The sequence below is a fragment of the Taurulus bubalis genome, assembly GCF_910589615.1.
Source record: "Taurulus bubalis genome assembly, chromosome: 14".
In the NCBI taxonomy this organism is placed as follows: domain Eukaryota; kingdom Metazoa; phylum Chordata; class Actinopteri; order Perciformes; family Cottidae; genus Taurulus; species Taurulus bubalis.
Genome location: NC_136602.1, coordinates 607,344 through 620,071, shown reverse-complemented (window position 1 = coordinate 620,071; position 12,728 = coordinate 607,344). Strand labels below are relative to the sequence as shown.

General features: G+C 40.8%; 3 protein-coding genes across 3 annotated transcripts in view; 1 reads left to right on the top strand and 2 right to left on the bottom strand.

Annotated features, from left to right (window-relative positions):
- Positions 1-12,728, top strand: part of LOC306746939 (uncharacterized protein) — a 387,486-nt gene that overhangs the window by 223,284 nt on the left and 151,474 nt on the right. The gene's annotated exons all lie outside the window — the stretch shown is intronic.
- LOC306746468 (uncharacterized protein) lies at positions 2,539-4,969 on the bottom strand (the record flags this gene model as incomplete). Its single annotated transcript, XM_079229385.1, has 5 exons — positions 4,805-4,969; positions 4,015-4,249; positions 3,851-3,924; positions 3,721-3,772; positions 2,539-3,647 (listed from the first exon to the last, which is right to left on the bottom strand). Exons 1-5 carry the CDS (start codon positions 4,919-4,921, stop codon positions 2,539-2,541), a joined length of 1,587 nt encoding a protein of 528 aa, XP_079085511.1. The 5' UTR covers positions 4,922-4,969.
- vsx1 (visual system homeobox 1 homolog, chx10-like) lies at positions 5,805-11,885 on the bottom strand (the record flags this gene model as incomplete). Its single annotated transcript, XM_079229383.1, has 6 exons — positions 5,805-6,052; positions 6,095-6,148; positions 6,982-7,177; positions 8,887-9,010; positions 9,681-9,756; positions 11,447-11,885. 6 exons carry the CDS (start codon positions 11,883-11,885, stop codon positions 5,805-5,807), a joined length of 1,137 nt encoding a protein of 378 aa, XP_079085509.1.

Sequence of the window (12,728 nt, the reverse complement as noted above, 5' to 3'; positions counted from 1 at the left end):
TTTACTCTTCATCCTTTACTCCTCTTCCTCATTTATTCTCTTTTATGTTTATGTGTCACTTATTGATCGGAATGAAAAATCTGTTCTTTTATTATTAACGTCATTATTATTACTATTATTACTATTCTCATCATCATTATTATTACTATTATTATCATTATTATTATTATGAAGTCATGTTTATGATTCATAACGTTCACTTTGACTCATAACTGTGATATAAAAGTCTAAATGAGCCAAAGAGACGAGCTCTTCTTCCTGTTCTGGAGACACCAGAACAGTTTTAACCTCAGAGACTTCCATGATTATACCTGAGCACTCTATTCTACTCTTTTGTATTATATTCTACTCTATTCTATTCTACTCTATTGTATTATATTCTACTCTATTCTACTCTATTGTATTATATTCTACTCTATTCTATTGTACTCTATTGTATTATATTCTACTCAATTCTACTCTATTGTATTATATTCTACTCTATTCTATTGTACTCTATTGTATTATATTCTACTCTATTCTACTCTATTGTATTATATTCTACTCTATTCTACTCTATTGTATTATATTCTACTCTATTCTATTGTACTCTATTGTATTATATTCTACTCTATTCTACTCTATTGTATTATATTCTACTCTATTCTATTGTACTCTATTGTATTATATTCTACTCTATTCTACTCTATTCTATTGTACTCTATTGTATTATATTCTAATCTATTCTACTCTATTGTATTATATTCTACTCTTTTCTACTCTATTGTATTATATTCTACTATATTCTACTCTATTGTATTATATTCTACTCTATTCTACTCTATTCTATTGTACTCTATTGTATTATATTCTAATCTATTCTACTCTATTGTATTATATTCTACTCTATTCTATTGTACTCTATTGTATTATATTCTACTCTATTCTACTCTATTGTATTATATTCTACTCTATTGTATTATATTCTACTCTATTCTACTCTATTGTATTATATTCTACTCTATTCTACTCTATTGTATTATATTCTACTCTATTGTATTATATTCTACTCTATTCTACTCTATTGTATTATATTCTACTCTATTCTACTCTATTCTATTGTATTATATTCTAATCTATTGTACTCTATTGTATTATATTCTACTCTATTCTATTGTACTCTATTGTATTATATTCTAATCTATTCTACTCTATTGTATTATATTCTACTCTATTCTACTCTATTGTATTGCACTCTATTGTACTATATTATATTGTACTCTATTGTATTATATTCTACTCTATTCTATTGTACTCTATTGTATTATATTCTAATCTATTCTACTCTATTGTATTATATTCTACTCTATTCTACTCCATTGTACTCTATTGTACTATATTATATTGTACTCTATTGTATTATATTCTAATATATTCTACTCTATTGTTTTGTACTCTATTATATTGTACTCTATTGTATTGTACTCTATTCTATTGTACTCTATTGTGTTATATTCTAATCTATTCTACTCTATTGTATTGTATTCTATTGTATTGTACTCTATTAGTACTCTATTATATTGTATTATATTGTGCTCTATTGTACTCTATTCTATTGTACTCTATTATATTGTACTATATTATATTGTATTATACTCTATTGTATTGTATTTTATATATTGTTGTTGTATTTGTGTCTTTTGCTATATGGACCTGAGTCTGAAATAAAAGGAATATATATTATTATTATAATCATCAATATTATTACGATTATTATAATTGTTATCATTATTATTGTTGTTATGTTTTTATTACCTCATCAATAACTAATCAGCAGATCTCTCGACCTCCTTTGTGTTCATGATGTTATTGATTAGTGACGAAGACCTCAGTGAGATGATCAATGAGATCCATCATATTGATCGTGATCCATCATATTGATCGTGATCCATCATAATGATCGTGATCCATCATAATGATCATGATCCATCATGATGATCATGATCCATCATAATGATCATGATCCTGTCACTTTCAGCAGAAACTCCTCCTACTACTACTAATACTACTACTAATAATAATAATACTACTACTACTAACACTACTTTTCATATAGTTTAACTTCTGTAATATTGGATGTTCGAGGTCTTTTTCAGAAGTTCTAATAGTTATATTGTTGTTGTTGTTGTTGATAAACTCAAGGAGCCCATGTTAAGCTCAGTCCCGTGTTATTGTTTATGAATTTGAGAGATTTCATCACAACAACACCACAGTGTGTTGCTGCTCGTGACCTCTGACCTCAGACATCTGATACTTTAATCTGTCGGAGCGAAATCGCTCATAATTCCCACTTGGCTGCCGCCGCATGATAATTGATAATCACTGTCGGACTGTTTTCTGCAGACCAGAGGTCAGATTATGGGATGTAATCCCACCTTTGTGTGTGGACAACAGATCTAATCACCTTTCTGATGGCTGGCTGTGGATCAGCTGACAGAAGAGACTCAACACAACAACATCCTCTCAGCCCGTTTATTTCTCTGTGAAAGGGACGCGAGCTCAGAGGTCAGAGGTCACGGCCGGCGCCCGCTTCAGGTGAGCTTTGGTCCGCAGGTGAGCCTTGAGGAAGGTGAGCAGGCGGAAGCTCTTCCCGCAGCGGCTGCAGCTGTGGGGCGTCGCCCCGGTGTGGATGCTGCGGTGCCTCAGGAAACTGGTGGCCAGGTTGAAGGTCTTGGCGCAGAGGGGGCAGCGGTAGGGTTTCTCCCCGGTGTGGGTGTACCGGTGGTCCCTCAGCTGCTGCTTCATGCCGTAACTCTTCCCGCAGACGTCGCAGCTGAACGGTTTCTCCCCCGTGTGGCTCCTCTGGTGAATCCTGAGCTGCGACGGGTGGGGGAACTTCTTGCCGCACACCTCGCAGGTGACGACGCCGCTGGCGTCTCCGACCGCCGGCTGGTGTGAGTGCTTGCTGAGGACGTGGCTCCTCAGGCAGCGGTAGCTGCGGCCGCAGACGGAGCAGAGCGGCCGCTCCCCGGTGTGGACGGCCTGGTGGCCGCGCAGGTTGGCGGCCTGGGTGAAGCCCTTCCCGCAGGTGGAGCACCGGTGCGGCCGCGCCTCCCGGTGCGCCAGCTTGTGCCGCGTTAGGTGGCCGGCGTGGTGGAAGCTCTTCCCGCAGACGTCGCAGACGAACGTCTTGTCGAAGTGGGTGGTCCGGTGCGTCTTCAGCGCGCTGGCGCCGCAGTAGCCCTTGCCGCAGACGTCGCAGTGGCAGGTCTTCTCTCCGGTGTGCCGCGCCTTCACGTGCAGGTCGCGGTGAGCCTTGTGGTTGAACGTCTTGGGGCAGTAGTCGCAGGCGTGCGGCAGCAGCCCGTGCTCTCTGGCGCTGTGCTCACGGAGCCGCAGGATGCCGGGGAACGCCGCCCCGCACACCGAGCACAGCGGGTGGGACTTCCTCTGGTGGTCGGAGAGCCGCTGGCTGGTCGGGAACAGCTTCCCGCACTGGGAACACCGGCAGTGAGGCTCCGCCGGCGCCTCGGGAGCCTTCGTCTTCCGCCGCCTCCGTGCCGCCGAGACGCCGCCCTCCGCTGACGGGCCGCCGCCCGGTGGCGGTCGAGCGTACTCGTGGTCGGGGACCTCGGGCTGCGGGGGAGCGGCGGAGAATCCGTCCTCACCTGCAACCAAAGAAGGGTCTGGAACTAGCAGCTCACAGGATCGTCTCCCTTTGATGTAGAACATGTAACTCACCGTTAGCGTTAGCATTAGCAGTAGCATGGCCCTCGGGGGGATCGACAGAGATCTACGATCAGAAAACAGAAACCATGTTCAGTCCGTTCTGAGCCGAGAGCCTCTTCACTCTGCTGGTTCACTCACTGACCCCGTAGACCAGGATGTAGGCGAGTCCTGGGGGGCGCCCGCCTCCACCTGGAGCGCCTTGAGCACCTGGAGCACCTGGAGCACGAATCAAAGACACGAGCTGAGCTGAAGCAGCTTCGGATCCTCCAGGACCTGAAGCTGCTTCAGTCCTTAACAACAACTCACCTGCTGTCGCCTTCTGTAAACCGGCCCTGCTCCCGTCAGACTCAGCTGGACTCTTCAGGTCTTCTGGTGGACCCTTCAGGTCTGGACCCTTTGGATCTGGACTCTTCAGGTCTGGACCCTTCAGGTCTGGACCTGTTGGGTCTAGACCCTTCCGGTCTCTTGGAGCCTCAACCATCTTGAGGATTTCCTCAACAGCTCCGACACACAAGCGGTCCACCAGAGCGCTGAGCTTATCCTGAAGGACGAAGAACTCTCATGATGATGATGATGATGATGATAGTGATAATAATAATAATAATAATAATAATACTCTGATATTCGGTTAAATCACCAGAACATGACGTCATTATATGAAACACCTGAACCCCTCACAGGTGTTTCATAATGATCTTATAGAATATGAAGCACTTCTGTAGATTAAACTAAACCGGATGTACAATAATTAACTTTCACATAAAAGCAGCAGGAATATCAGATATTACTAATCAATCAATACTTTGACCTCAGAAAGGATCAAACGCAGTACTTTTACTGCAGTGAAGTACGACCTCCAGTATTAATGCTCATAACTGAACTTATAAAGGTTTTATTGTCCTTTTCAACACTTAATGTGTCAAAGTGTTTAAGTTTGTTCTGAAGTTGCATTTTGTTTAACACGGAAGTAACAAACTTCTTAAATGAGGAGATTTCCTAATGGAGTTTGGCGCTCTTGTCTCTTAACCGTAAACTGAACCACACTGTCGCAACACCGGAAGTCCACGGAAGCGGATGCCGTAAAGTCGTAGTCTACCTCGGTTCGGAGCGTCGGGTCCTCCAGAGATAGGCTCAACATTCCCGCGCGCAGCGCCGCGGCCAGCGCGTTCACGAGGCGCGCGACCTCGCTCTTCAAACGGCCGAAATCCGACATGTTGAAGCAACCGATTAGCTTAGCAACAAAGAACGGCCAGAGCCTACGGTGCGGGTAACGGAAGTGACGTAGTTATCTCGTCTAACGGATAATGGCCTCCAAATTAAAAGCACCGGATGCTCCGATGTTTTTTTTCTTCATTTTATTTTTAATCCAAACTGAACATAAAGGAACAGCATCTACAATAAATAATAGATAAACAGTGTTTATGTTGTGTAACATTTAACAAGGTTAAAAGATGTGAAGTTCTTAATGGTTATGTGACTTTATTTGGTAAAGTTCTGGCGCTGAGATATTGAGGCATTATAATCAATAAATGCAAAAATAAAGACAGCAATGTAGAATTATCAATACCTGACCTGAGATATCATAATTATTCTGATTAATCCTCATTCCTTCTGTTGAAAAATAACAGTGATTCAAAAAAATACTTTGTTTTTTATTAACCAATCGGCTGCTGTACATACATGTTAATAATAATAATGACAATAACAATAATTTAACATTTAAATGACATTCATTCACAGAGCTTCAGTCAGTGTTTGACAGACGGTCAAACGACAACACAACAGGAATAAACATGAAAGAGCCTCTTATTGGTAGAAAACCTTCGGTAAAGACATGATGGACACGGGACGCCGTCCTGGGGTCAAAGGTCGACTCGGTCCGGCGGCTCGAGGGTCGCGGGTCAACGTCGTCACGTTAAATGACCACTTAATGTTTGTTTGCATAGATATTTATGATCATAATTTAGCTGCTAACCCAGAGTAGCATTTAGATTATATATATATATATATTATTTATGTATACGGAAACCAGTTGTCCTCTTTGGCTCCTCTCAGCCAATCAGAGCTCTCTGTTCTCATCAGTAGCCACGCCCCCTTCAGCTGCGTTCGTCTGATTCGCTGCCGCTCTGCCGCCGCGGCGAGGAGGCGGGCCTTACGGAGCCGGCCTCCTCATGCTGCTTGGAGGAGCTGGACAGGTCGATGGCCTCCTCCTCCTCCTCTTCCTCCTCCTCCTCCTCTTCTTCCTCCTCCTCCTCCTCTTCCTCCTCCATCACCAGCAGCTCCTCCTCCCGCGCCTCGCAGAACAAGTCGGAGCGCGTCGGGTCCGACTCCCGGGGACCGGGACCACAACCAGGACCAGGACCAGGACCGGAACCAGGACCAGAACCAGAACCAGAACCGGGACTCTTCCTGGAGATCTCCTGAGACTTCTTGTGCATTCCTGTGAGGACGAGAGCGAGATTCAGTCCTGTATATAGATATGTATTTATACACACATTTATACATATTATAGATATATACACATATATCTTAATATATACACATATATTTTGAGAAAATTGCAGCTAAATGCTAAAAGTCTTTTAATAGGAAAAACTAAATAGTTTCGTTATTTCATGTTTTATCGAGTAGTAGTAAAGTAGATTTGGCTTCATCGATACATATTTATATTAATATGTGCATATTTGTATTTGTAAGTATATATATTTATATTTCCATATTTTAGGAGCATGCTGGAACATGATGCACTTTCACAATATGAGTCTACGTCCCAAAGCAGAAGGAGCAACTTGTATATATATGTATATACATATATACATATATATATATGTATATACATATATATATTTATATATATGTATATACATATATATAAATATATATATGTATATACATATATATATTTATATATATGTATATACATATATACATATATATATATGTATATACATATATATATTTATATATATGTATATACATATATATATTTATATATATGTATATACATATATATAAATATATGTGACGTGTGTGTGTGTGTGTGTGTGTGAGTGAGTGTGTGTGAGTGTGAGTGAGTGTGTGTGTGTGTGTGAGAGTGTGTGTGTCAGTGTGTGAGTGTGTGTGTGTGTGTGAGAGTGTGTGTGTCAGTGTGTGAGTGTGTGTGTGTGTGTGTGTGTGAGTGAGTGTGTGTGAGTGTGAGTGTGTGTGTGTGTGTGAGAGTGTGTGTGTCAGTGTGTAAGTGTGTGTGTGTGTGTGTGTGTGTGTGTTACTGACGTGCATGCGGCTCACCGAGCAGCCATGGAGCGCAGGTCCCCATAAGTCCGTTCTTGGCAGAGTTCAGGATGGACTCTGGCAGCGGGATGCTGTGCCTCACCATCGCCCCGTAGAGGCCGTACTCCGCCATGACGCTGCTGCGGCCCCAGCACTTCTCCCGCTTACGCCACTTGGCCCTCCGGTTCTGGAACCAGACCTGCAGAGAACCGGACCACAGAGGTTCAGGACCCACAGGAGGACTAACAGCTGCTTAAACACCAAAGGCCCACATATGGGCCTTTTTTAATTTATTGCAAAAAATATATATAAATCACAAGAAAATATATCAATGTTGCACATCAAATTAAACACCAAAGCCTTTGCTACAAGAATCAGTAAGCCATTTAACAAAATACTCAAACAGAAAGAAAGATAATCATAAAGGTATAAAAAGTATTGTTGTTACACTTTGTTTTTTACTGTGTTTTTACAGTTTGATCAAAATTAACAGATGGTGCCCAAATGCTCATTTGAGTCCTCTCCTGAATGTTCTCTGTTCTAAACCCTCTCTAACTTTGTTCTGCTTCACTTTATCAAAGTCAACCTTTGCAGAGAGAATGTTCACATATTGAGTTATGATTTGGGTTAGAGAATGTTCACATATTGTTTATGATTTGGGTTAGAGAATGTTCACATATTGAGTTATGATTTGGGTTAGAGAATGTTCACATATTGAGCTATGATTTGGGTTAGAGAATGTTCACATATTGAGCTATGATTTGGGTTAGAGAATGTTCACATATTGAGCTATGATTTGGGTTAGAGAATGTTCACATATTGAGTTATGATTTGGGTTAGAGAATGTTCACATATTGAGCTATGATTTGGGTTAGAGAATGTTCACATATTGAGCTATGATTTGGGTTAGAGAATGTTCACATATTGAGCTATGATTTGGGTTAGAGAATGTTCACATATTGAGCTATGATTTGGGTTAGAGAATGTTCACATATTGAGCTATGATTTGGGTTAGAGAATGTTCACATATTGAGCTATGATTTGGGTTAGAGTTGGACCTTACAGCTGCATCATTTCAAAGAAATAATCATCCTGAAAGTGATTTTTTTCAAAAAGGGTTTGAATTATGTTCCAGGAGAACAAGGAACCAACAATGAGGTTCCATTAGAAGGTTATTTACATTAACCTTGTTATTATTATCATCAAGTCACATTCATGTTATTATCACTGCTTTTGCTATTATTATTATATTATATCCGCTGCGGTTGATATTAGTATTATTGTTATTAAATGTATTATTACTATTATTATTATTATTACATATTATGAACAAATAAAATATAATATGATTCGTTGTATTTTATTTTGAAAGTTTCTTTTTTATTTTTACAGTAAAATAAAAATGCCACCTCAAATCTCTGAGAGAGTTATTGATCAGAACCATAGTGGTCAGAACCCCAGAGACCAGAACCCCAGACCAGAACCCAAGAGACCAGAACCCCAGAGACCAGAACCCCAGATACCAGAACCCCAGAGACCAGAACCCCAGATACCAGAATCCCAGACCAGAACCCAAGAGACCAGAACCCCAGATACCAGAACCCCAGATACCAGAATCCCAGACCAGAACCCTAGAGACCAGAACCCCAGATACCAGAATCCCAGACCAGAACCCAAGAGACCAGAACCCCAGATACCAGAACCCCAGATACCAGAATCCCAGACCAGAACCCAAGAGACCAGCACCCCAGATACCAGAACCCCAGATACCAGAATCCCAGACCAGAACCCTAGAGACCAGAACCCCAGAGACCAGAACCCTAGAGACCAGAACCCCAGATACCAGAACCCTAGAGACCAGAACCCCAGATACCAGAACCCCAGACCCCAGACCAGACCCGGCCGTACCTGGATGCGGTCCTCGGGCAGCTCCGTCTTCAGGGCCAGCATCTCTCTGGCGTACACGTCGGGGTAGTGAGCCTCATGGAACGCCTTCTCCAGCTCCTCCAGCTGCTGGGACGTGAACACCGTCCTGAGGGGGAGAGGGAGGGAGACAGGTGAGAGAGAGACAGGTTAGAGAGGGGGAGACAGAGAGAGAGAGAGACAGGTGAGAGGGAGAGAGAGGGAGGGAGACAGGTGAGAGAGAGACAGGTGAGAGAGAGAGAGAGAGAGAGGGAGGGAGACAGGTGAGAGAGAGACAGGTGAGAGAGAGAGAGAGAGGGAGGGAGACAGGTGAGAGAGAGACAGGTGAGAGAGAGACAGGTGAGAGAGAGACAGGTGAGAGGGAAAGAGAGGGAGGGAGACAGGTGAGAGAGAGACAGGTGAGAGAGAGAAAGACATCTTCCGTGTTCTTAAGGTCACATTTATCTTTTATTCTCTTTTTCTCATTCTTCTTCTTTCAGTTAAATTTATTTATTCTATATTTAAATATCTCTATATATAAATATAAATGTATAAATATATATATTTATATATATATTTGAATACATAAATACATATCTCTATATATAAATATATATATTTTTATATATATATAAATATAGTATACACATGTAGATACTTAGATAAATATGAGACCCATTCATAATTCAATAATTAAAACAGGAATGTATTTTGTGTCTTAAGAATCAGTCAGATATAAACAGAGTCAAATGAATGATAACTTCATATTAAATATGATGATGATGATGATGAAGACTCACCTGTGTCGCCTCTTCTTCCTCTTCTGGGAGCTCGCACAGCTTTTGGAATCGTTGCGGTCTGAGAGACACTCTTCATCTGCGGAGACACCGGAAAGACGTCACTCACGTTACCTCGTCTTCCTCATCTTCCTCATCTAGCTCATCTTCCTCATCTTCCTCGTCTTCCTCATCTTCCTCATTAGCTCATCTTCCTCATCTAGCTCATCTTCCTCGTCTTCCTCATCTTCCTCGTCTTCCTCATCTTCCTCATTAGCTCATCTTCCTCATCTAGCTCATCTTCCTCATCTAGCTCATCTTCCTCATCTTCTTCGTCTTCCTCATCTTCCTCGTCTTCCTCATTAGCTCATCTTCCTCATCTAGCTCATCTTCCTCATCTTCTTCGTCTTCCTCATCTTCCTCGTCTTCCTCATTAGCTCATCTTCCTCATCTTCTTCGTCTTCCTCATCTTCCTCGTCTTCCTCATCTTCCTCATCTTCCTCATTAGCTCATCTTCCTCATCTGCTGATGAAGGCCGCAGCGGGAAACGGTCTTTTTCAGTTTATTTATTTACAATTCGTTGAAATGAAATGAAGCAACACTCGTTTCCTCCATTAATTATGAATGAAGTCATTTTAGAGAAGCTTTTTTATTAAAGGAGCCTTCAGATCATTTTAAAAACACGAAGCAAAATAGTTTAAAACAAATAAATAACGAAAACAAGACAAAAAAACAAGTTCCAGTCGTTTGAAAAAGATGGAACCGGTTTGAGCCGAACGGAGCCGAACGGAACCGAACGGAGCCGAACGGAGCCGAACGGAGCCGAACGGAGCCGAACAAACGAAACATCCAAAGTCCAAAGGGAAAAAACAACTGAACAAATATCATTTAAAAGTTATAAAGAAGAAAATGTCTCAAACTTTTTACAGAATAAACGTGAAGGATTAAAGAATAATAATGATTATTACTATTATAGTATTAATAATAATAATAATGATTATTACTATTATAGTAATAATAATAATAATGATTATTACTATTATAGTATTAATAATAATAATGATTATTACTATTATAGTAGTAATAATAATGATTATTACTACTATAGTATGAATAATAATCATCATTATTACTATTATAGTATTCATAATATGAATTATTATTATTACTATTATAGTAATAATCATAATAATGGTTAAAACTATAATAGTAATACTAATGATTATTACTATTATAGTATTAATAATAACAATTATCATTATTACGATTACAGTATTAATCATTAGTATTACTATTACAGTAAAAAATATGTATTATGACTATTATAGTAATAATAATAACAATATTATTGATTTTAGTATTTATAATACAAATAATGATTATTACTATAATAGTAATAATGGCGTAATCAATATGGCGTAATAATATTACATATTATTATAATAGTAATAATAATTACTTATATTATAAAATGTATTACTACTTTATAATAATAACTATTATTATAGTACTGATACAAATAATAATAATAATAATAATAATAATATAATCAGTTCAATCGGCTTGTTTGAAGTTTTGTCGGCTGGTTTTCAACATTGTTTAAAGAAAAGGACGAAAGGTTTAAAAGTCTGGTCCTAACTGACCCGGTCCTAACTGGTCCGGTCCTAACTGACCTGGTCCTAACTGACCCGGTCCTAACTGACCCGGTCCTAACTGACCCGGTCCTAACTGACCCGGTCCTAACTGACCTGGTCCTAACTGGTCCGGTCCTAACTGACCCGGGTCCGTACCGGAGTAGTGGTCCCGCTGGTCCCGTTGGTCCCGCTGCGCCTCCAGGTGCAGGTAGCTGTCTGCGCGCGCATGCAGCAGCGGCAGGTGCGCGGGCAGGAAGCAGGGCGCGCCCGCGGGCTGCTGCGCCGCGAGGCTGCACAAGAAGCCGAGGCCCAGCGGGAGCGCGCCGCCGCCGGGGAACGAGAACCCGCCGAGGCCCAGCGGCTCCCCGGGGCCCGGGCCGCCGCCGGACAGACCCGGGGCCCCCGGGGGCCCGCCGGGCTGGTGCCGCGTCTGCAGGTCCGAGTCCAGACCCAGCAGGTCCGTGATGGCGAAGCCTTTGGACCGGAACCCGGATGAGCCGTGCATCCGGGACTTCTCCAGCATCCCGAAGCTGGGAGACAGCATCTTGACTCTGGGCTTCTCCTCCGACTCCTCCCGTCCCGCCACGCCGCTCATGAGGAAGAACTCTGGTCCCGAGGAAGAGGAGGATGAGAAGGATGAGAAGGAAGATGAAGAGAGGAGGAAGAGGGCATGCACTGAGCGGGACGGTCCGGGTGGCGGGCTCCATTTATCCGTCCCGGTCTCCGGGATCACAGGGACGTCCAATCAGAGGTGAGCGCTGCATCAGGACCACAAAAGGGGGCGTGTCCGGATGCAGATGTGGGCGTGTCCCTGGGCCTCATCCTGGAGGATTAATTGCACCAATTTCCCTCCAATCCGCTCAGGAAGAGACTTTTAATTTATGCTGTTGATCTTTGATGGAGGCCGAGAGTGTTCAAACTAATTATATTACGACTTTTACACTAATAAATTATATTATTACTTTATACACTAATCAATTATATTATTACTTTATACACTAATCAATTATATTATTACTTTGTACACTAATCAATTATATTATTACTTCATAAATTAATCAATTATATTATTACTTCATACACTAATCAATTATCAGAACCATTTATTGCCATCTATTTTTTCACATAAAAGGAATTTGTCCTGGCGGGATGTGCATAACATTTAACAATTAACATTTAACATTTAACAATTAACAATTAACAATAAACAATAAACATTTAACATTTAACAATTAATATTTAACATTTAACAATTAACAATAAACAATAAACATTTAACATTTAACAATTAACATTTAACATTTAACATTTAACAATTAACATTTAACAATTAACATTTAACAAATAACAATTAACATTTAACAATAAACATTTAACAATAGACATTTAACAATGAACATTTAACATTTAACAATCAACATTTAACATTTAGCAATTA